The sequence below is a fragment of the Protopterus annectens genome, chromosome 1.part1 (assembly GCF_019279795.1).
Source record: "Protopterus annectens isolate FY-2018-M chromosome 1.part1, PAN1.0, whole genome shotgun sequence".
Lineage (NCBI taxonomy): Eukaryota > Metazoa > Chordata > Ceratodontiformes > Protopteridae > Protopterus > Protopterus annectens.
In genome coordinates, this window is record NC_056726.1 from 1873334495 (window position 1) to 1873360025 (window position 25531).

Below are 25531 nucleotides of genomic sequence, written 5' to 3' on the forward strand. Positions count from 1 at the left end.
CTTCCAAGAGGACAACTGGCATCTGGGGCAAGAAACACTGAAGAAAATGGCGTCGGCTGATGCCTTTATACCCGAAGACCAGCAGTGATGACGTCGGGTGAAGTGCGACATCAGCCGAAGCCGGACCCAGACTTTGGAATCCGGCCGACCGAAGGGCTGCCTGACGACAGGACAACCCATTTGTTATGACTGCAGATGCTATCCAGTTCGGACATCTACATTTATGGTAGGTACAAAACTGTACTTTATGTGGTACATAAACAAGGGGGCACACATTCCTACCCCCTCTGCAGGCAAGCCATGACTTTGTGGAACACAGCACTGTACACGTACATCTGCAGACACAATTCCTGCCAGGAAAGAAAAATACTCTGGCAGACGAACTAAACAGAAACTTCATGGACCCTCACGAGTGGCAACTAAATCCACAGGTCTTCAGCATAACAAGGAAATGGGGATGCCCAGACATGTATCTCTTTGCCTCCCCTCACAACTATCAACTACAGAGATTCTGCACAAGGTCCGATCACTCACAAGCATGGAAAGTGGATGCTCCATCTTTCAGCTGGAAAACCCTAACAGTTTATGCCTTTCCACCAGTGCCTCTCCTTCCCAAGGTACTCCTAAAAGTCAGACAAAAGAAGCCAAAAAGTTTTTTGATTGCCCCAGACTGGCCATGCCAGCACTGGTACCCAATCCTAAAGAGCTTGTCTCAAGGCCCAGCCTGGACTTTACCTCTAATTCCTCTCTTCTGACTCAACAAAACAATCCGATCCTGCACAGCCAACTCAGAACCTTAAATCTGGCTGCATGGCAGATAATATAGCCAATCAGAACACACTTCTCTCTAAAGCTGTTATGGGTGTTATTTTGGAAGCCAGGAGGCCCAGCACCAGGAAATCTTATGCAGAAAATGGAAGAGATTCTGTGCTTGGAACCAGGCACAAGGACTTGAACCACGTGTTCCAAATATTCCTCAGATTTTACAATACCTAACTGAGATGCTGGACAAAGGCCTATCCTTCTCATCAATTAAGATCCATGCCTCTGCCATTTCAGCTCATTACAATACGGAACCTCCTATTTTCTCTCATCCACTGTTAAGACAGTACCTCATAGGGGCAAAAAACATAAGACCCCCAAGGAGAGCACCGATACCTACATGGGACCTCAACTTTGTCTTAGAAAAGCTCACACTACCTCCTTTTGAGCCAGCCAATACAGCAGACATAAAATTATTATCATGGAAAACTGCTCTGCTCCTAGCAATAACTTCAGCAAGAAGACTCTCAGAGTTACAGGCATTAATGGCAGTGGAACCTTTTATCATTTTTCATCCGGACAGGGTTTCCTCTAAGGACAAACCCAACATTTATGCCAAAGGTAGTATCCAGTGTGGCTCTTAACCAAACCATTCATTTGCCAACATTTTATCCAAATCCCCAGAATAAAGGGGAGAGACTTCTGCACTCTTTGGACATACACAGACAGCTGCATTTCTACTTGGACAAAACAAAAGCTTTCAGAAAAACTGAGCAACTGTTTGTAGCATATGCTGCAGGTTCACAAGGAAAGGCCATCTCAAAGCAGACTGTTACAAAATGGATAAGACACTGTATTCGTTTCTGCTATGCACAGCATGGCAAGTCAGTACCTAAGAATATTAGGCCACATTCTACCAGGGCAGCAGCCACTTCAGTAGCCTTTCTCAGAGGTGTACCAACCAAGGAAATTTTGGAGGCTGCAACTTGGAGTTCAGTGCACACTTTTACCAACCATTATCACTTGCCTCTTTACTCTAAATCCAGAGTAGGCTTTGCCACTGCAGTTCTGCAGGGCCTCATAGCCACTCCTATTCCTATTTAGACCCAGTCACCCTACATCAGCTTTGGGATTCAACCCAAGTGTAATGACTGCAACAGTGAAACACGATGAACATAGTACAGTTGTGTACCTACCATAAATGTAGATGTTCGAGTGTATTCACTATTGCAGTCCAGGTTACCCACACTCCATCCCCCTTCCTTTGGTGGGACTTATCTATACTTCTCTGTCCTGTACAACCTATGTGGTGTATTTGCTTGTAGATGAAGGTATTGTTTTTATTTTACTGTATGTTTTTATAAGCAATATGTATTGCCTACCCTATTGGGGGCACCTGACATCTGGGGCAAGAAACACTGAAGAAAATGGCGTCGGCTGTATCTTGTATATCCCTGGCGCACTGACGTCAGGGAAGAGGCGACAGCAACTGACGCTGGACCAGTACTTTGGAATTCAGGCCAACTGAGGGTAGCCTGCCAGCAGGATAACCCAAGTGTAATGACTGCAACAGTGAATACACTCGAACATCTACATGTATTTTCTTCATGTTTCACTGTTGCAGTCATCACATCTTGGTTGATTCCCAAAGCTAAGGAAGGGTGCAGGTAGTTAAGAAGCATTAGGGCTGGCAATCAGGCCCTGTAAGACTGCTGTGGCAAATCCAGCTCTGGATTTAGAAAAGATAGGTAAGTGGTAATGCTTGAAGAAAGTGTGTACAGAGCTCCAGGTTGCAGCTTCCAGGATGTCCCTGGTAGGGACTGCCTTGAGGAATGCTGTAGAGGTAGATGTAGCCCTAGTGGAATGTGTTCTGATCCCCTGTGGGGTAGGTTCCCCATGGTGTTTGTAGCAGAAATGGATGCAGTGTGTGATCCATTTAGAAATGGTTTGCTTTGAAATTGGTTTGTTCTCTGCCCCGGCAGCAAATGTAACTAGCAACTGGTCAGATTTTCTGAGAGGCCTAGTCCTCTCCAGATAGAATCTAAGCTGCCTGTACACGTCCAGGTAGTGCAGGATCCTTTCCCCTTTATTCTGCGATTAGGGAAAAAAGTATCCAAATGAATGGACTGGTTTAAAGCCACACTAGACACTATCTTGGGTTAGCCCTGAGGGAACCCCTGTCCGCATGGAAGATAATGAAGGGTTCCACTGCCATAAGGTCCTGTAATTCAGACACTCTTCTTGCTGATGTGATGGCTAGAAGTAAAGCTGTTTTCCATGAGAGGAATTTTAAATCTGCTGTAGCAGCAGGTGCAAAGGGCAGAAGCGTGAGCTTTTCCCATACAAAGTTAAGGTCGCAGGCAGAAGTGTGAGCTCTCCTGTGGGGGGGGGGGTTCTTAAATTTTTGGCTCCTCTTAGGAACTGTTTTACCAGAGGATGAGAGAAGAGGGGTGGCTCAGTATTATAATGAGCTGAGATGGCAGAGGCATGAATCTTAATTGAAGAGAAGGATGAGCCCTTGTGGAGCATTTCTGTTAAGTAATCTAGTATATGAGGTAAGCTGGACACAGTCTTGTCCCTTCCCTGAGACTGGCTCCAGGAACAGTATCTTTTCCACTTTGCGAACAGGATTTTCTAGTAGTAGGCCTCCTTGCCTCAAGCATGACATCCAGCACCTGCTTAGTGAGGTTTGCTGGTGATGAGTTTAGGGGATGAGCCAGGCTGCAAGGTTCAGGGTCTGTAGTGGAGTGTGCAGAATCTGGTCCACCTGCTTGACAGCAGGGAAGGAGTCTAAGGCAGAGGAGCAATGGTGGCAGTACTGTCACTGTGCAAAAGAGGGTACCAGTGCTGGCATGGGCAGTCTGGTGCAATCAGGATTGTCCTTGGCTTGTCCTGTTTGATCTTTAGTAGAACCATCAAGAGGAGGGGCAGAGAGGGAAAGACATAGATTGAGAGGCTTTCCCAGGTAAAGGACAGGACATCCACTTTCCAAGCTTGGCTGTGGGGGGTTCTGTTGCAATATTTGCTCAATTGATAGTTCTGAGGGGAAGTAAAGTGGTCCACCTCTGGTGCCCCCCCACCTGTTCCTCAAAAGCTTAATATTTTGGGTTCCAGTTTCCACTAATATGGGTCCATGAGATTTCTGCTTAAGTCGTCTGCCAGTGAATTTAGTTTGCCTGGCAGGAATTGAGCTTGCAGGTCCACTTGGCTGCTCAAGGCTGTGTTCCACAGAGCCATGGCTAATATGCAGAGTGGGTAGGAATGGGTCCCCCCTCTGCTTGTTTATGTACCACATAACTGTGGCATTGTCTCTTTCCCAATAGTTGTCCTGGAAGAATAAGGCCTGTGAAGGCTGTCAGAGCATTCTGTACAGCTAAAATTTCTTTTTGATTGGTATGCAGGTGCATTTGCTTTGGGCTCCATTTGCCCTGAATGCACTGCCCTGCCCTGCCATGTGAGCCCCCCATGCATAGTCTGATGTGTCTGTTATGGTTTGGGCGGCAGGGGGTAGAGTGAAAGGGAGTCCCTTGTGGTTGCAGGCCTCTTCCCGCCAAAGGAACTCTGTCCTTAGGCAAAGAAGTGAAGGAATCATTGATGTTCGTCATGTTTCACTGTTGCAGTCATTACAATTGGGTTATCCTGCTGGCAGGCTACCCACAGTCGGCCCGAGTTCCAAAGTCTAGGTCCGGCATCAGTTGCTGTCAACTCCTCCCTGACGTCAGTGCGCCAGGGGTATAAAAGATGAAGCTGATGCCATTTTCTCCCGTCTTTCTTGCCGCGCGGTGCCCGAAGCAAAAGCAGTTCACGAGTGCCGGTCGGCCGACTCCTGAGATTTTCAAATTCAAATTTCACATCCGAAGTCTTCATTAAAGCTAAGTACCCCATTGGAGAAACTTTTCTTGCTCCAGACCGATATCAGAAAAAGTTAATAATTGTATTTCTTTTGAGAAGCAAATACCTCATAAGGGTTTTCATTCTTACTGTATTCCTTGCCTAGGCCCTGACCACAACGTTGCTAGTTGTCGGTTTTGTGCTAGATTTAACCAACTCCCTATTAAGCATCGGTACGATTTTGCATTTCATTGTTTTGGCAGAAGATTTAACTAAATAATGCCGTCGGAGCAACCAACAACCGGAGTTTATAAAAAGTGCAAAGAAAAGGACAGGCACCCGAGGTCCAAAACCGACAACGAGGCTTCCGCTAGGCCTGTCACCGGTTCTCAGTGAGGCGCTTTCGCAGCCCCTGACGCCCGCTACCTCAGAGCCACAGGCCGTTTCAGACTCCCACATGGAGCCGACTAGACCGCTGTAAACTAAGGTATTGGACACTCAGAAGCTATTCCCTCAAATGGGTCTGGAGTCGCTGAGCAGGCATTGGTTTCTGAGGGTGTTTTCAGGCCTACTCAGTTATATGTAAAACCATCTTCAGCTTCAAAGGCAAAGACTAAAGCAACTCTAAAGACAAAGAAGCAAGTACAGCATTCTCCTGGACAGGCCTCCATGCTTAAAAAAACGATGATTAAAATGGCCGAAGACCTAATTACTTTGATCAGGGGTTCCCATCCCCCTCCTGATAAGAGGCCCAGGCAAGAGATAGAATATGCATCTTCAGATCAGGTTTCCATTTCCTCTGATTCCTCTTCTGAACAGGAATATTCTCTTCCTCCCTATGAGGATTCTGATGCTGAAGAATCTATTCCTTCAGCCTCTCCTCCTGAGGATTATTCTTTTGGGGAAATGCTGTATACTATGAGGGAGCATTTCCACTGGGAGAGCCAGGATTACTCAGAATCCAAGAAAAGGCTCAGAGACTTCCTTTTATTACCTCAGCACAGGCCCCTTGCTATTCCACCTGTTTTAGTCATTGCAGATGATGTATTTTCAGACTGTCTCCTGGCTCTTTGCCACCAGCTCCTGTTAAACCAGACAGGTACTACAGGGTTCCTGATTCACATAAATTTCTTTATAAAAACCCAGCTGCAGACCCAGAAACTATCTCTCAGGGTCCCAGAGGGGTCAAGGCTTCCACTGCAAAAAACCCTATACCCCCTGATAGGGATTCTAGGGCCATGGACAGATGGGGAAAAAGATTTATACTTCTGCTACCCTGGCTGTAAGAGCTTTAAGTTGTCAATTTCATATGCTTAAATATCAACAATATTTGATGTCACTGCTTAAACAGAAAATGTTGACAAATTCAGAATGTGCAGAAAACAAAGACATGCAGGATTTATTGCATGCAGCTGAACAAGTAGGAAAGCATACTTTGCAATGTAGTTTCGATTCTCTAGAGGCCTCTTGCAGGGCCGCTGTTACAGGTTCTGTCATTAGGAGACATGCTTGGTTAAAAGAACAGAATCTGCCCGATCATGTTAAAACAAAATTATTAGATGCACCACTACAACATGATACCTTGTTTGGTGTTAAAGCAGAAGAGGTGTTGAAGAAAATGGAGGACAAAGCTAAATCTATGCAAACAATCAAGGATTTCTTACAGGTACAGCCTCCCAGATTTAGCAGAAACTGGCCTGAAAAGAATTGGTCCTTTCCAGTGTCAGACAGGCCACAAAGAGGCAGATCACAACCCCAAGGCTCATACAGGCCTAAACAATGGGGTGCTTCTACATCCAAAAGCGGAGAAGAAAAATCACAGCCATACAGGAAACAAGTCTCAATGACTTTCCCCTGCCAGCACCAAGCACTTACCTTCTGGCAGCTCCTCTGGGGGGAAGGCTAGCACTTTTTTCACAAAATTGGCACATGATCACCCAGGACAAATGGGTCTTAAATATCGTATCCCAGGGCTACAGGTTCCATTTTCACACCCTGCCAAGGCCAAATGGTACGCCAGACCTGCCACACAATCAATGGGCAGAGGCACAAAAACAAGTTACATCCCTCATGGACATGAGAGCCATTCAGCAAGTACCACACCAAGAGCAGGGAACTAGGATTTTACTCGAGACTATTTTTGGTGCCCAGAAAGGACAAAACCTGGAGACCAATACTGAACCTGTCTGTCCTGAACACATTCCCGAATATTCCAAAATTCAAAATGTTAACTCTACAGCAGCTTCTGCCCATGCTGGGCAAGAAGGCTTGGCTTGTGACTTTAGACCTAGAAGAGGCATACCTGCATGTCCCAGTCAGACACTCATGCAGAAGATACCTCAGATTTATAGCTGACTCAATGCATTACCAATTCTCTGTACTGCCCTTTGGCTTATCTACTGCACCCAGGGTCTTCACAAAATGCTTGGCTCTAGTAACTGCTTTTTGCAGACAGAGGAATTCAAATATATCCTTACTTGGACGACTGCCTTATTCAAGCAGAGAACAAGGACACTCTACTGCAGCATCTGGCATTTGTAAAAACATTACTAACAGGCCTTGGGTACACAGTAAACGAAAAGAAATCAAAAATCGTACCCTCTCAAGAGATAATATTCCTGGGTGCAAGCTTAAATACAACTGCCCAGATGGCTTATCTCACGCCAGACAAACACAGACAACTGACTACTTATTTCAAAGTGTTGGCAACAAAGACCCAGTTACCTGCAAGAAAAATTCTGCAGGCTTTGTGCTTCATGGCATCCTGCATTCTGCTAATTCCATATGCAAGACTGCATATGAGGAAACTTCAGTGGTATCTAAAAAGTGTATGGACTCAACATTGCCACAGCCTGGAAACAATAATTACCCTCATTCCCTGCCTGCAACAGGAGTTTCGATGGTGGGCAAAAGCCTGTCACCATAACACGGGACAGCCATTCACTTTACCCACAGCCAGGCAGACATTGACAACAGATGCATCGGATTATGCCTAGGGGCCCCATATGGCAGGAAGATGTATTCAGGGCACATGGTCCGCAAGTCAAATGCATCTACATATCAATCAAAAAGAGATGCTAGCAGTTCAAAATGCCCTGACAGCCTTCAAGGATCTACTTCATCCAGGACAACTACTGATAAAGACGGACAATACCACAGTCATGTGGTACATAAACAAGCAAGGGTGCACACATTCCTACTCCCTCTTCAGACTAGCCATGAACTTCTGGGACACAGCATTGACTTACCAAGTATATCTGCAAGCACAATTCCTGCCAGGAAGGATAAATACTCTGGCAGATGAACTAAGCAGAAACTTAATGGATCCCCACGAGTGGAAATTGGATCCACAAGTCTTCAGCGTGATAACAAGGACCTGGGTATGCCCGGACATAGACCTTTTTGCCTCCCCTCACAATTGCCAACTACAAAGATTCTGCATAAGGACTTATCACATGCAAGCATGTAAAGTGGATACTCCATCTTTCAGCTTGAAAAACCTAACAGTATATGCCTTTCCTCCTCTGCCTCTCCTCCCCAAGGTACTCCTTAAGGTTAGACAAGAGAAGCCAAAAAAATGATTCTTATTGCCCCAGACTGGCCCCGCCAGCACTGGTACCCAATCCTAAAGAGCTTGTCTCAATGCCCAACTTGGACATTACCTCAAATTCCTCACTTATTAACCCAACAAGACAGTCAAATACTGCACAGCCAACTCAGGACCTTGAACCTGGCAGCATGGCAGATAATGTAGCCATTCAAGACATACCTCTTTCTAAAGCAGTCATGGATGTTATTTTAGAGGCCAGGAGGCCTAGCACCAGAAAATCTTATGCAGAAAAATGGAAGAGATTCTGTGCTTGGAACCAGGCACAAGGTATTGACACGATTGTTCCAAATATTCCTCAGATTTTGCAATACTTAACTGAGATGCTGGATAAAGACCTTTCCTTTTCATCAATTAAAATTCATGCCTCTGCCATTTCAGCTCATTACAATACAGAACCACCTATTTTTTCTCATCCATTACTAAGGCAGTACCTCAGAGGGGCCAAAAACATAAGACCCCCAAGGAGAGCACCAATACCTGCATGGGACCTCAACTATGTCTTGGAAAAACTTACACTGCCTCCGTTTGAGCCAGCCTCTGCAGCTGATATAAAATTCTTATTCTGTAAAACAACTCTGCTCCTAGCAATAACCTCCGCTAGACGGGTCTCAGGGTTACAGGCACTCATGGCAGTGGAACATTTTATCATTTTCCATCCTGACAGGGTTTCTCTGAGAACAAACCATACATTTATGCCTAAGGTAGTGACCAGTGTGGCCCTTAACCAAACAATTCACTTGCCTACCTTTTACCCAAACCCACAGAATAAAGGTGAGAGACTTCTGCATTCTTTGGGCATTCACAGACAGCTACGCTTCTACTTGGACAGAACCAAAGCTTTCAGAAAGACTGAGCAACTTCTAGTAGCATATGCTGCAGGATCACAAGGAAAGCCCATCTCAAAGCAGACTATTTCAAAGTGGATAGGCCACTGCATTAGTTTCTGCTGTTCACAGCATGGCAATTCAGTGCCTAAGGGCATTAGACCACATTCCACCAGAGCAGCAGCCACTTCAGCAGCCTTCCTCAGAGGAGTACCAACCAAAGACATCTTAGATGCTGCTACTTGGGAGTTCAGTGCATACTTTTACAAAGCACTATCACTTACCTCTCTACTCTAAATCCAGGGCAGGCTTTGCCACTGCTGTTCTGCAGGGCCTGATAGCCTCTCCTAATCCTATTTAGCACTAGCCTCCCATTCATAGCTTTGGGATTCAACCAAATTGTAATGACTGCAACAGTGAAACACGAACATAGTACAGTTGTGTACCTACGATAAATGTAGATGTTAGAGTGTATTCACTGTTGCAGTCCAGGTTACCCTCCCACCATCCCCCTTTTCCTTGCTGGAACTTATCTGTACTTCTTTATTCTTTACAATTTATGTGGTGTATTTGCTTGTAGATGAAGGAAAAGTTATTTGGTTATGCATGCTTATTGGCATTAGTGAGCCTACCATTTTAGGGGCACCTGAAATCTGGGGCAAGGAAAACTGAAAAAAATGGTGTCGGCTGCATCTTTTATACCCCTGGTGCACTGACGTCAGGGAGGAGGCAACAGCAACCAACGCCGGACCTAGACTTTGGAACCGACTGCGGGTAGCCTGCCAGCAGGATAACCCAGTTGTAATGATTGCAACAGTGAATACACTCGAACATCTACATTTGTGGTAGGTACACAACTGTACTTTTCCAGATCCTGAGAATGTTGACAGCAGAGACGTTTTAGGTACCATTGAAGTTTCCTCATATGCAGTCTTGCATATGGAATGAGTAGAATGCAAGCGGCCATGAACCGTAGGGCTTGCAGTATTTTTCTTGCAGATAGCTGGGTTTTGGTGGCCAGTAGATTGTAGTTTGTCAAATAAATTTGTTTCTCTGGAGTGAGGAATGCCATCTGGGAAGTTGTGTTCAAGCTTGCTGTCAGGAGTACAATGTGTTGGCTGGGTACTAGCTGAGATTTCTTTTGGTTGGTGTACCCCAGTGAAGTTAGAAGTCTCTTTACAAATGCCAGATGCTGCAGTAGCAATTCCTGACTGTCCGGCTGGATCAAGCTGTCATCCAAGAATGGGTAAAATTGAATTCATCTCTGTTTGCAATATGCAATGGCTTGAGTTAGGCACTTTGTGAACACCCTGGGCGCAGTAGATAAGCCAAAGGGAAGTGCAGAGAACTGATGGTACATAGAGCCTGCTCTGAAGCATAGGTATTTTCTGCAAGATCCCCTTATGGCAATGTGCAGATAAGCTTCTTTTAAGTCTAGGGTTGCTAGCCAGGAGTCCTTGGCTAGCATAGGAAGCAGCTGTTGGAAAGTTACCATTTTGAATTTTGGAATCACCAGAAAGGTGTTGAGAATAGACAGATCCAGGATAGGACACAGTTTTCTTTTCTGGGTACCAGAAAGTCTGGAATAAAAAGCCTTGTCCCCTTTGTTCTGCTCGGACAGGTTGAATAGCCTTGATACCGAGAAGAGAAAGCACTTGCTTTTGGGCCTCTGCCCACTGGTTTGCGGGGAGGTCTGGCCATCTGCTTAGGGTTGGGAGAGAGTGGAAGTGGAATCTTTATCTCTGGGAAGCAATGTTTAAGACCCATCTGTCCTGGGTAATGTACTCCCAGTTTTTGGCATGCAGGGCAAGTTTCCCTCCTAAAGGGGCAAGTACTTTGGTAAGGCTTGGAAGAGTTGAGGATAAGTCATTGTCCAATTTAACCATAGGATGGTGGCTTAATACTACCTGTTTTGGATGTGGGAGCACTCCATTGCTTAGATCTGTGCATAACCTGAGACTGAAGTCTTGGTGGTCTGCTGCCCCTGGGCTTGGCTGAGAAGGCCTGGAAGGGACTGGAAAAGACCAGTTTTTAGAAGGCCAATGCCTACTGAATCTAAGTGGCTGTACTTGTAAGAAATCTTTAACAGTATGCATAGAGTTAGCTTTCTCTTCCATTCTTTTGAGGACTTCTTCTGCTTTATTGCCAAATAGACGCTCTTGGTTTAATGGTGCGTCTACTAATTTTGCTTTGACATGATCGGGCACATTTTGTTCCTTAAGCTAAGCATGCCTTCTAAGAACAGAACCAGTGACAGCAGCCTTGCAAGATGCTTCTAAGACATCAAATCCACATTGCAAAGTATGTTTACCAACTTGCTTAGCAGAATGCATTAACTCTTGTAAATCTTTGTGTTCTGCACAATCAGGAATCAACATAATTTTCTGTTTAATTAGCTCCATAATATGCTGCTGATACTTTAACATATGAAACTGGCAATTTAAAGCCCTAATGGCATGAGTAGCAGAGATGTATACCTTCTTCCCCCATCTGTCTAACGCCCTAGAATCCCTGTCAGAAGGTGTAAGATTATTGGCAGTTGTAGCCTTAATGCCTTTAGATCCCTGGGTAATGGTCTCGGAATCCGCAGTTGGATTCTTAAAGAGGAATTTGTGGGAGTCAGGTACTCTCTAGTACCTATCAAGTTCCCTGGGAGCTGGAGGCAAAGTATCAGGGGTAAGGCTGGATTCCAAAAAGACATAATCTGCAATTTCCAGAACAGGCGGGACAGCTAGAGGCCATTTCTGAGGCAAGTTTAAAAATTCCATGAGTCTCTTTTTGGACTGAGAGTAGTCCTGGCTCTCCCAGCAGAAATGCTCTCTAAGGGTATGCAGGGTTTCACCAAAAGAAAAATCTGGAGGGGAAGCAGAGGGAATGTAATCCTCTGCATCAGAATCCTCATAGGTAGATAAGGGTGTGTCCTGGAAATCAGAAGGATCAGAGTTATCAGACTCTTCATCTGAAGAATCAGAAGGTAAATTGGTTATTGGTCTGTTTGAGGAGGAAGGCTGACTTCCCCTAATTAAAGTAATGAGGTCTTCAGCCATTCGAAGCATTTATTTTTGTGGCATGTGGGTGTGAGAATGCACTTTGGTCGTCAGTTTCCTGGGCGTAGTGCAAACTTTAGGCCTGAGAAATTCAGTATTTTTGTTCTGAAATGAAGTCATCGGTTTAATATGAAAATCGGAAGGCCTGGATACACCCTCAGAAGCCGGTGCCTGCACAACAGCTCCGCACCCATCCAAGGTAGAGACATCCACAGGTTCCATAGTCGAAGCATCTCTCTGCATATCAGACTCCGAATGGGTCTCAGTAGAGGCCTGCGAATCTGTAGAAGCGGGTATCAGGGGCTGCAAAAGTCCCTCACTGAGTACCGGCAGACTGGCGACTAGATTTAATGGTAGCGTCGTCAGCAGTTTTGGACCTATGCGGTCTGTCTTTATTCTTACGTTTTTTCGGAAGATCGGTAGTTGGATGGCTTATCAAAGCCATTTCAGGGTACAGAGATTGAGAGAGAAAGAATTTAGCTACAAAAATAGCCTGCCGATGAATAGTTCAGGCATTGAACAAGGCACAAAACCAACAGCGAGGGACATCGTGGTCTGGGCCTAAAAGTGACGCAGTAAGAATGAAAATCTCTATGAGGTATTTGCTTTTCACAGGCAAGACAATTATTAATTTTTTCTGACATCGGTTAGAGCAAGAAAAAAGGATCCCCAATGGGGTACTTATCTTTCAGAAGACTTCATGTCTGAAACTCGAAAAACTAAAATTTCAGGAGGCGGCCGACCAGCACTTGCGAACTGCTTCTGCTTTGGGCACTGTACGGCAAGAAAGACTGATGTAATGGCGTCTGCTGCATGTTTTATACCCCTGATGACCTAACATCATGGAAGAAGCTACAGCATCCAACGCAAAAATCCCAAGACTCTGGTATTCAGGCTGGCTGAGGGCTACCTGCAGGCAGATAACCCAAATGTGATGACTGCAACAGTGAAACACGAAGAACATCATATGATTAGCTGCAACTTAGGCTACCCCTCGTGCCTTTATCACTCATTGCAGATAAGATATGGTCTCCAGGGGAAGAGCATCTTTTGGCACTAAGGTGCTCAGGAATATCCTTCCTTAAGGTCACCCAATATCTAAAGTAGCTGGGGACTCTGTCCAGTCAGCCAAGTGTGAATGAAGATTGATAACATCAGATAAAGAAGTTATGCCTTGCCATAATGTTCCATCTGTGTTGTCGATCTTCATTCATTCTTGACATCCCACCCTCCTGTCCCCCTCCTAGAGACTCCCAGATGTTCGGAACTAGTCCTAGGGTTGTTATAGGGTTGTTCAGACTGAGCTTCCATTTTTCTTTTTGATAGGCAAACTGGATCTGAGGTAGTGGGAAGAGGCAGCATGGTAGAACCTTGGCTCGAGAGTTTTTGGCTGGCGCGAGCTAGTATAGTAGCTGAGTCTGTTCCGAGGATTCAGAACCAAGCCCATCAGTCAAAAATGAATAAAGATAGACAACTTAGATGGAACGTTATGGTAAGGACATAATTTCATTTTTCTAGACATTGCAGAGTGCTAATAATAATGTTTAAGTAGTAAGTCAAGCAATGCTGTCTTGAAGAATTCTGTGTCTAGCGTACTGTCCTGGCTTTTGAGTTCTGAGTTTAGCATATTGTCAGGAAGGTTCCTTTGTCTACCTTTTAGTGATCTACAGTAGGAATTCCCTATTTTTGTGCTTCTATGTTTTATTCCTTTATACGTTTGCTTTTTAATCAAATTCATGCATGCAAAAGCTTGGTCACTAGCTGGAACTTGAGCGACTCATTTAATAAACGGTTTTATGTTGGGATTTCAAAGAATTGTGCTTTGTAATATCTATATGAACGTTTCCCAGCAGTACTTTGACATTATTTTACCAGTCACAGGAATACTTGGATACAGACAGGGAGTACTGCCATGTTAACCAAGCAATAAAGTGTTTTATGGCTGTTTGTTCATGTATACACAATGTTTGATGTATTTGACAGTCTTATTTTTGTTTGTAGGGATCCATCCATCCACAACCCTTTTTTCCCATTTTTGCACAAGGTTGTGGGGGGGGGGGGGGTCACTTTTAGATTGCCAATCATCTAGAGCAAAGGTTTACACCACCAGGTGGCTAGCCTTGCCATGGTAGTAGTTCCACAACACACACGCATGCACATGTTTACACCTATGGCCAGTTTAGTGTCCAGTTCACTTAACTAGCATGTCTTTGGAATGTGGGAGGAAACCCATGTGAACACAGGGAGTACATGTAGATTCTGCACAGAAAGATCCCAGACGAGAACTGAACCAGTGAACTTCTTGCTGTGAGGCGACAATGCTATCTGCTGTGCCACTGTAACCACGCTGTTTGTGGGCATATGCATATAATTGTATTATGTGAGAGTGTTCAATCTCGCCGTTTGTTCTTACACACGGGTTCGGAGCCGATCCTCGGCTCCAAGTCGGCCGCATAGCAAAGCTCTGCATCTTAGAGAAGCTCGAGACCAGGCTATATCCCACAATCCTCCCTGCCATTACTCGGATCTAGTTTGCCGCTGCAACGGGTCACATCGTTCTGAGAGCTCGGACCAGAGAAAACTGTTATTAGACAGATAAGATGGTCTTTTTTGTCAAAAGTTCTTATACTTCTATAGTTCTATAGTTGATCATTTATTTTCTGATACTATAATGTGTGTGTGTGTATATTGTAGTTAGTTTTTTTATAGGTTTCCCCTTTGGGGCCTATCCTTCTATATAGCTTTATTTTTTTCCCTTAGTATTAGCGAGTGTTAAATTCTATCTTTTTACAGTGAGTTTACTGTTATGTCTGAAAAAGCCAAGTCTGGTTTTAAAAGGTGTCAGTGTGGACAGAAAATGTCCATCACTGACAACCACACTTCCTGCGTCTGCTGTCTTGGCCCTCTCCACTTGCAAGAGGATTGCTCTATTTGCCATTCCTTCAGTGGGAAGGTCATGACAGATAGACGCAGGAAACTTATAGACAGGGGACTTCTTAAGCCTGCCTTCCAGGAGGCCTTGGACAAGTCTGACCAGGCTTCTAATTCCTCAAAGGGGTCGAAGATGTCGGAGCCCATGTCATCGGCTCCGAGTACATCTTCTAAAGTTTGTTCGCCGGTTCCACAGACTTCGGGGCCGAGCATCAAACGTTTATCTCTCACTGAGCCCCAGGTCGTGGAACCAGTGTCGGAACTACCTCCACCTTCTATTCTTCGGTCGGTGCCATCTTCGGCCCCTTCGACCCGATCTTCCAGACCATTATCCGATACTGATGTGGATCGTGTCGTGCAGAAACTTATGGAGAACACAGCCCTTTCCAAATTGATTGCAGTTTCCTCCCAATTGGTGTCGAAACTAGAAGGCCTTCCCTTATCTCTAACAGGTCTTCCTTCGAGACCCATCCAGTCTTCGGAGCCAGAAGAGGATGAGCCGATGATAGTGGAGCCATCGGTGTCGAAACCGTCCATTGCACGATCGACACCATTTACCTCGATTCCATCGGAACCTATAGGTGAGTCGCGGAGTCGATGATCTCTCCTTGGTTCCGGGACCGAGAGTCATACCGACCTTTCAGTGCCGACTCTCCCTCTCGGGGCCTCAGCGCTGATTGGCTCGGCTCCGTCCTCGGGGTCGAGACCCATGGGCCCCGTGTCTCGGATTCTTCCATGTTCTTCGGAACTGGGGGAGTCCTCGACCCGAGGTTCAGGGGTTTTTGACTTTATGAGGAAGGTTTTGTCTACACCCACAACCACTTCATCGGACGCGTCTTCTCCCTCCCTTAAGGAGCCGCTCTCTGTTTCTTTTCCCACGACACATCCAAAGCGTGGAGCACCATTGTCTCAGCCTTCTCCAGAGGATGCCCCCTGTTCCTCGGAGGCCTCACCGGAATCCCCCTCCGATGAGGTTCCGAGGAAAAGATTGTGCAAGAGGAGGCACTTAGATTCCCCACAGGAATCTCTAACTTCTGACACTGACTTGAATGAGTCAGAGGGGTCCCCAAAATCCCCCTCAGAGGATGTCTCATTTGCGGACATCTTGGAGATATTAAAACAGAGGGGTGATTGGCAGTCCCTAGCCCCCACTGAGGACGAGTCGCTGTTGCTGAAGGCATTTGGTGCTCAACCTTCTACCTCCTGGGTTACTCCGCCCTTCGATGAGTTAATGGATTTGATTGCTTGAAGGGCGTGGGAGACACCGGACACAGTGGAACCGGTCCCTCGAAAACCAAGCAAATTTATTACCGCTCCCCAGGACAAGACTTATCTCACCAAAGGAGTCCCGGTTGACACTATGGTGGTGGCTGCAGCCACTAAAAAGGAGATGTCGGAGTCTTCCTCTTCTGTTCATCCTCCTAATAAGGATTCTAGGACTATGGACAGATACGGGAAGCACATTTTTAGTTCAGCGACTTTTTCCATAAACTATTTGACACATTTTACACGTCTACAGAGGGATCTCATCAAGGAGCTGGGAGATACCCTCCAGGGTAACACAGATGCTTCTGTTTCAGATAAGGTAACAGCACAGCTTAACACCCTTACCTCCGTAGTGAACTCATCCATGAGGCTCATCTCGTATGCGGCTGAAGGGTCGAGTAGAGCCGCAGCTTCAGCGATTGCTCTACCAAGACAATCCTGGATGCGGCTGTACTCATTTGTGGAAGCCTTCAAGTCTTCCTTCGCCAACGCCCCCTTTGATGGTGCCACTCTTTTTGGGCCCAAAGTGAAAGAGACATTAACTCGGTGTGAGCGGGAAGGAAAGACTCTGTCTGCTGTCGGAGTCCATTTTTCCATTCCATCTAGACTGTACCCCAAAGGGCAACGAGGCGGAAAAATGTGGTTCCGTAGAACTCGGGGATCTTTCCAGGCCACACAGAGTGAACCCCCCCCAGAGGCAGAGGGGGGGCAGACATGGAAGATGTCGCCCCGGCGGTAGAGGGGGTCCGCAGAACCAAGGCGACAGGGATCCTATCCCTGGTAAGCCTTTCCAGCAATCCTGAATGGGGGCCCGACTGTCCTGCTCTGGAGGCAGTCGGGGGTCGCTTGGCTTTATACCCACAGGCCTGGCTAACTCTCACCTCAGACTCCTGGGTAAAAAACATTGTAACCAGAGGATACAAAATCCCCTTTATGTCAACTCCACCCCAACAAAGAAGGTCTCCAGATGTGCCACCCCGTCTGCGAGGCCCAGCAGCAATAGAAATTTCAAAGCTGCTCAAAAAAGAGTCATTCAGCCAGTCCCGGTGGACCAAAAAGGATCCGGAACTTACTCAAGGTTCTTTTTAGTTCCAAAAAAGACAGGGGACTGGAGACCCATTTTGGATCTAAGCAATCTCAATACCTTCGTGAAGAAGGAAAAGTTCCGGAGGGTCACGCTTCAATCGATCCTTCCATTTTTGCAGAAGGACGACTGGATGTGCTCGATAGATCTCAAGGACGCGTACTACCACATCAAGATGGCCAGACCGTCCAGAGATCACCCGCGCTTCCGGCTGGGAGCCAGTCATTTTCAGTTTCGAGCCCTGCCCTTTGGGCTCACCTCAGCCCCCAGGGTATTCAGCAAATGCATGGCAGTGGTAGCGTCTCACTTGAGATGTCTAGGATTCCGGGTGTTACCCTATCTGGATGACTGGCTCCTCAACGCCACCACCGAGCATCGCCTCATACAAGCCAGAGACTATACAGTCAACCTTTGTTCCCACCTAGGGATTTCCATAAACTTCAAAAAATCTGCCTCACTGCCCTCACAGCATATTTCATTCATCGGAGCAGACCTAAATACGCGATTAACATTGGTAAAGCTCCCTCAAGTAAGGGCTTCATCCCTCAAGGAACAGGTTCTTCTTCTACTGCAATGCAGGAAAGTCCCGGCCAAATTGGTGTTGAAGGTTTTGGGACTCATGGCAGCGTCCCTGATTGCAGTTCCCATGGGGAGATTGCACATGAGGCTCCTCCAATGGCTGCTGTTCGCGCAGTGGTCATTCCAGCAGTTACCCCTAATGCACGAGATTCTGATAACAGATTCTTGCAAGCGAGACCTCTCATGGTGGGTATCCAGTCAGGATCTCACTATGGGTCGTCCATTTGTTCTACCGAATCCGACGGCCACTATAACCACGGACGCTTCTCTGATAGGGTGGGGGGGACTTTTTCAGGGAAGAACAGTCCAAGGGGAATGGTCCAACATGGAGTACAACCTGCACATAAATGTTCTGGAAATGAGGGCGGTGTTCTTGGGTTTGCAACACTTTCAAACCCTCCTACCTCTAGGAACAGTAGCAGTTCAGACAGACAAACATGTCTGTAGTCTGGTACATAAACAAACAAGGGGGAACCAGATCTTACCCATTATGCAGAGAGGCCATGAGAATTTGGCAATGGGCAGAGTCCACGGGTCGTTTTCTGATAGCAACGCACATCCCGGGGTCATCCAATGTCATTGCGGACAGGTTGAGCAGAGCCATCCTGTTACCTCACGAGTGGTCCCTCAAACTACAGGTGGCGGAAAGAATTTTCCGCAAATGGGGCCAGCCTTGCTGTGATCTATTCACCTCCCCGATGAATACCAAATGCAGAAGCTATTTTGCCCTTCTACCACCTCCAGGGGATGTCCCCAGGGACGCACTGATACACGATTGGCCCCCGGGTCTCCTATATGCATTTCCACCTACCCCCTTGATTCCCAAATTTCTTCAGAAAGCCATGAACCTGGAAAGGACAATTATACTCATAGCCCCATTCTGGCCTTGACAGATATGGTTCCCCTTTCTTCGAGCCCATCAAACAGAGGAACCGTGGATCCTGGACCCAGTACCAGATCTACTGACACATTCGTCGGGAGTTCCTCACCCATCTCTTCTATCCCTCAAACTAGCAGCTTGGCTGCTCCACTTCCCCGCCTAGCCAGTTCTGATCTACTTTCTCCAGCAGTTCAACGCATTTTGGTTGCCTCTCATAAGGCTTCCACTACAAAACTCTACAAGAGTAAATGGAAACGCTTTGTGTACTGGGCATCTAGTCAACACTTGGATCCCCTGGTTGCTCCTTTACATAAAGTTCTAGAATTTCTATCCATCCTTTTCCAAGAAGAAGCCTCTACTTCCACACTAAGAGTACAGTTGGCGGCCATATCCAACTTCCATGTTGGAGAGGACGGTTCTTCTATTATGTCCCACAGGCTTTGTAAGGCTTTTATGAAAGGTTCCTTCCATCTTCGACCGCCCGTCAAAGACCCTTTATTCCCATGGAATTTAAATTTGTTATTGTCACAACTAATGTTGCCACCCTTCGAACCAGCCTCTTCTTGCCTCCTGAAGTTTTTGTCGTGGAAGACTCTTTTTTCTTGTAGCGGTTACTTCAGCTCGGAGAGTTTCAGAGCTGCAAGCACTGTCAATTAAACCACCTTACTTAATTTTCCACCTAGATAGAGTTTCCTTACGAACAAATCCGTCTTTCCTTCCTAAGGTATGTTCTGTCATAAATATTAATCAGTCCATTGAACTCCCTACTTTCTTCAAAAACCATACCAGCAAGCTGGAATATATGCTGCACAAGTTAGATGTCCACAGACAGATAAGATTTTATTTGGACAGGACTAAAGATTACAGAAAAACAGATCAACTTTTTGTTGCATTTGCAGACAATAAAAAGGGCATGGCAGTTACAAAACGTACGCTTTCTAAATGGCTTACTGATTGTATAGCCTTTGTGTATTCTAAGTCAAATCAGGCCTTGCCCACCAAACCTAAGGGCCATTCTACTAGATCCGTTTCCACTTCCTTGGCTCATGCAGCTCGCCTGCCTTTGGACATGATTTGTGCAGCAGACACGTGGTCTAAACCACATACTTTCATCGCTCATTATAGGGTTGACAAAGCCTCCAAAGACAGGACATCTTTTGGTTCCACTGTGCTCAGGAACGTTCTTCCATGAGTCACTCAGGGTGACGGAGCTAGGGACGTTACCCGTGTGTAAGAACAAACGGCGAGATTGAACACTCTCACATAAAGAAGTTATGTTCTTACCATAACGTTCCATGTGGAGTGTTCATCTCGCCTTTGTTCTTACATTCCCCCCCTTCCCTCCCTCACGTGTTTGGAAGAACGAGTAGGACTAGAGTCTGGTCCACATGTCTTTACCTCTTCCGGGTATATATTACCTCTTACCTCATAGGGTATATTCGTTACCCTTTAGTTTATTTGTCAGTGAGTGGTGTCCCTGAATTTTTGTAGCAGTAGGTAGCCTTAGCACCTCAGGTTTATTGTTAGTCTGGTTTGCCTGCAAACTAGATCAGAGTAATTGCAGGGAGGATTGTGGGATATAGCCTGGTCTCGAGCTTCTCTAAGATGCAGAGCTTTGTTATGCGGCCGACTCGGAGCCGAGGATTGGCTCCGAACCCGTGTGTAAGAACAAAGGCGAGATGAACACTCCACATGGAACGTTATGGTAAGAACATAACTTCTTTATATATATATATATATATATATATATATATATATATATATACATATATATATATATATATATATATATATATATATATATATATATATGGGTCTACTTCTATTCACCAACTCCCATTTCGTCGAAACTTCATTACATCGACAAGCATTTTAGGTGGGGGGCTACTCACCCCAATGTGGGGGCTGTGCCCACACCCCCTACTATATATATCAACTCCAGGGTCGCACAACATTGGGGAAGGGGGCAAATGCATGTCGATGTAATGAAGTTTCGGTGAAATGGGAGTTCGACGAAATGGGAGTTGGTGAATAGAAGTAGACCCATATATATATATATATATATATATATATATATATATATGAGTCCTTGTTAGATTGTTGAAACACAAATTAGCGAATTTGTGTTTCGACAATCACAATTTAGCGAAAGTGCATTTTGTCGAAATGCAGTTTCGCTAAATAGAAAACACAAAGAAAGCATGCATTGTTGGTTGTAAATCAATGTATGCTGTTGATTTACAGCTAACAGAACTATTGCTGACGTACTACAGTGGGGATAAGGGAATATTTCCTTTTCCCCACTGTAGTGCGATCTCGGAGTGAAAATAATAAAGTAGGGGGGGTGGATGGATTGTGTTTTCGATAATTCATCAGTGACCCATATATATATATATATATATTTATATATATATATGTATATATATATATATATATATATATATATATATGTATATATGTATATGTATATATATGTATATATATATATATATATATATATATATATATATATATATATATATATGTATATATATATATATATATATATATATAAATGTTATGTGTTGAGTACAACATATTACTTCATTTTTCGCCTGCCAGTGCATCCATGTTAATGTGCCACTTCAACTATTGTGAAGTAATCTTCCTTTGCTATAATTTTAGCAAGCTCAGAAGTATGCCCTTATTGACCCTAAAACTGTAGTTACTTGTATAACAAGTAATTTTCAGATTGACAAATAAGATAATAAAAATAAGTTGTTTTTTCTCTTACAGAAGCACACCAAGGGGCAGGAGCTAATGAAGAAGGTATGTGACCACATCAACCTCATTGAAGGTGACTACTTTGGACTAGCTATGTGGGATTCTCAGAACACAAAAGTAAGTTAGCCATTATTTCCTTTTATATGTTGCCCAAGTGCTTGTTTATGTTCTGTATTTGGTGTTTTGCTAGAGTGTTTTGCATGGGCATTTGTTTTAAGTCTTCATGTAAGAGAGTATATGAAAAGAAATGTGTAGTGCATTGGTTGCAAATTGATCATGGATAAACACTACTTGAATAGTAGTGCAAAGAAATTATTTGTTGGTGTAACGTATTGTACACCAGTGTGAGTGCTTTATGCATACAGCAAAATGTTGCCGAGTAGAGCAATTCAGATTAACAGCAGTGTCAACCATACGTTATAAAACCTGAGGCATATAACATGGAATGCAGTACAAGTGTAAGTACTGTTGGGGTTGTTAGTTTAGTAGCCAAACAATTTGGACTAACGTAAGCAGTCTGCTGACTAAAGAAGATGGGGCAGGAATGAACTTGCATAGTACTGAACACAGCTGTGTGAGCAAGAGTCCAAAACTAGCAGAGAAGAATACCTCTCAATTGTACCTCATTTTGAGGACCATTCCTTATTTTGAGTCTTAAAGTCCATATTCCTCATTGTTCCACATTAAAAAAAAGTCTGTTACACATCCAGTGTTTTGAAATTTTTGGCTGATCTCAGTGGTAAATAATACTAAATCACATTAGTTCATCAAACAACATTTTAATAAGTATAAAGTAGCATGTTTTAACCATCCAATCGGCTTTTTAATTAAAGTTGTCAGTAAGCTGTTAAGTGTTGTATATTTTGTCCATTTATTCCACGTAATAAGACATATGTTCCACACTATGGAGATGGAAGGTTGAGAGCTAACCACAGAGGGAAAGAGAAAAGGGGTATAATGAAGAGAAAAGTAGGCATCATGTATTCAAGGTCGGGAAAGAGACATACTTAAGCTATCGTATTGATGAGGGGTACTATATTTGACCTGGTAATGTATGCTGAATATTAAGTAGCAAGGAAGAAGGGCTTCATGATTAAGGGGTCATACATATTTTAAATGAGATTGCACTAACTGTTAATCTTGGACTTCAGAATGAAATGAACAAAGGTTTATTTTCTGTGACATTATCAGTCGAGGGAGAGAAAGAAGAGAAGCTGTGAGTCAGAGGGTCTGAGTAGACTGAAGTATTTTAACTGTATTGGTTGCAAGATCCAAGCATCCTGAAGCTGTCTGAAAATTTAAGAACCCTTGCATTAATATGAATCTTAATTATTTATTTATTTTACATTTGTTGACCGGGCTGGTCCAGCTGGATATATGTCCATTTTCAGTGGAGGTCTGGGGAGAAAAGCTCCGCACATCAGAATAGTATTACAGAAACACAGGTACAATAGCAAATTTAGACAAATTATAGCAGTACATTACATATTAGTTTATGTGCAAGGAAAAAATACATTCCTAGTTACATAAGTATAGATATACGTCAGAAAATACATAAAGGTAAGTGAAATAGGGCACTTTTAAACTAAAAGGATTACACACACATTATTGTTAGTAAAATATTAATGAGATTGGGGAAGTGAGAGGATTAATGTCTGTAGACAAGGCAGAGGTAGGTAGTCTGGCTTTGCACAGGGGCATAGCCAGTGTGATTTAAGGTATGGTTTGAGTTTGGTTTTAAATAGGGTAATTGTAGGTAGGGAGGGTTAGGTCGTTAAGGGAGGGTGTTCCAGGTTTTACCTACTGTGTTAGAGAATAGTGAGTCTCTGGCTAGCTTGTTGGTTTTACTTATCTTGACTAATAATTTATTTGAAGACCGCAAGGTCTTTAGGTTATTGTAGGGGGTGATTAGGTTAGAGAGTATTTGTAGGTGATACAGAATCTTCTGGGCAATAGTTAGTCGGTTCAATAGAAAAAGGTTTGACAACTCTAACCATCCGAGTTGATAAAGATTATACAGCTTCGGATCCGCTAATAAGTGCTTCACCACTTGTCAGCTTAAAAACAAATTTATTGCAGCAAATATAAGAACTTGGTTCTGATGAAGCCCAAATGGTTTGGGTGAAAGCGCTCAACTTATTCACAGTTATATTTTGTCATTAGTTCTTATATTTGCTACAATAAATTTGTTTTTAAGCTGGCAAGTGGTGAAGCACTTGTTGGTGGATCCGAAGCTGTTTTTTCGTTCTGGTTTGTATCCTAATTGGATGTATTCTGTTGATAAAGATTATTGCAATGATGTGTTCTATAGGTGGACCCAGTAGCAAATCTGGCAATATTATTCTAGGAAATAGCCAGCTTGTTGAGATTGCTTTTACATAGTTTAGTATAGGTAGGGGATGCATATAGTAGGGTTGAGATTAAGAGGGTGCGGGCAATGGTGGTCCTAGCTAGTGGAGTCAGAAAGGGTTTGATCCTGTAGAGGGAGCCTAGTTTCTTGTTTACTGTTTTTATCGTGCTGTTAACATGTGGCTCAAAGGTAAGGTTGTTGTCTATTAGTACTCCAAGTAGTTTTGTGGTATTAATGGAGCAAACAACACATTACACACCTTCTAGATGCGAGAGGTTTTGGAGTTCTGGAGAAGAGAACACAGACTTAGCAATGACTGACCACTTCAGCAGTAAGCAGAAGTGTTTGGTAGAAGTTGCCAGGTTTTTAAATGAAAGACAGGCTTGCAGTTAAACCTGCTTTACATATGACTTCATTGTTGTATTGTGGGAACGTCAAAAATAACACCTTAGTGTGAAACAAAGGAGATTGAAGTCTTCCGCGGTGGTACAGCGGTAGCATTGTTACTTCACAGCAAGAGGTTTTCCCATTCGATTCTCGGCTGGGCTTGGGAGTGCCTTCTATGTGGAGTCTGCATGTCCTCCCTGCGGTTGTGTAGCGTTCGAAAGACATGTGTGCATAAATGGGCGTGTCTTCATTAAAGGTTGGGCATCGAGCTGGCACCTCAGCTTTTCGTAAAAATCTACTGCCAATCATTAGCAGACCGGAGTTCCGCTGTGGCGACCCCTTGCTGGGAAAAAGCCGAAAGACAAACAACAACATTGTCTTAGAGCTACCAGTAGGTTTTCTACAGGGAAAGCACAGTTGGGTAAGTAAACCTACTGTAACATAAGTGTGGGGTATGAAAATACCTTTGCAAACACTTCTAAGCAAAAATCCTAAACCTTCTGGACTTTGTTGCATACTTGAGAGCTGTACACATGTTCTTCCCTTGTTCACTTGCAAACTTCTTTTCTAATCACCTCTGATCTGGTTATTAGAGTTATTGTGTAATGTTTTCTGCACCCTGCCAATTATCTCTCTTAACTTTTGTGTCTGTTCTAGATTCAACTAAAAACTCTACCAGAGGAGGTCTTTCATTTACGATTCCCCTGCTCCTTTTTCTTTTCCTGTACACATCAGTCCCTGGTAGGGAAGGCTGTCTCTAGCCTGCAGTCCAGATATCTTCTTGGCCTCCATCCCACTGTTATCTTTCCTTGTCTAGTTATTTGCTCCCAGTACTTTTCCTTTGCTAGTTTTCTCCAGTAAATTCCAACCCCCTCTTGTCTGATGATTCTTCGTGTTTCACTGTTGCAGTCAGCACATTTGGGTTATCTGCCTGCAGGTAGCCCTCAGCCGGCCTGAATACCATAGTCTTGGATTCCTGCATCGGATGCTGTCTCTTCTTCCATTACGTCAGGCCATCAGAGGTATAAAACATGCAGCCGATGCCATTACATCAGTCTTTCTTGCCGCGCGGTGCCTGAAGCAGAAGCAGTTCGCAAGTGCCAGACGGCCGACTCCTGAAATTTTTGTTTTTTCAAAAAAGCTAAGTACCCCGTTGGGGATCCTTTTTCTTGCTCTTAAGAGATGTCAGTAAAAATTAACAGTTGTATTACATGTGG

The 25531-nt window shown here is 44.4% G+C and overlaps 1 protein-coding gene across 11 annotated transcripts in view; it reads left to right on the forward strand.

The window, feature by feature from the left end:
* LOC122812836 (protein 4.1-like) overlaps positions 1 to 25531 on the forward strand; it is a gene marked incomplete at its 3' end in the record, with an annotated part of 3376257 nt that overhangs the window by 1026558 nt on the left and 2324168 nt on the right. For all 11 annotated transcript variants that reach the window (XM_044084885.1, XM_044084929.1, XM_044084895.1 and 8 more), the window contains 1 exon segment: positions 21590 to 21694. In XM_044084885.1, coding sequence (XP_043940820.1) covers positions 21590 to 21694 — 105 coding nt within the window.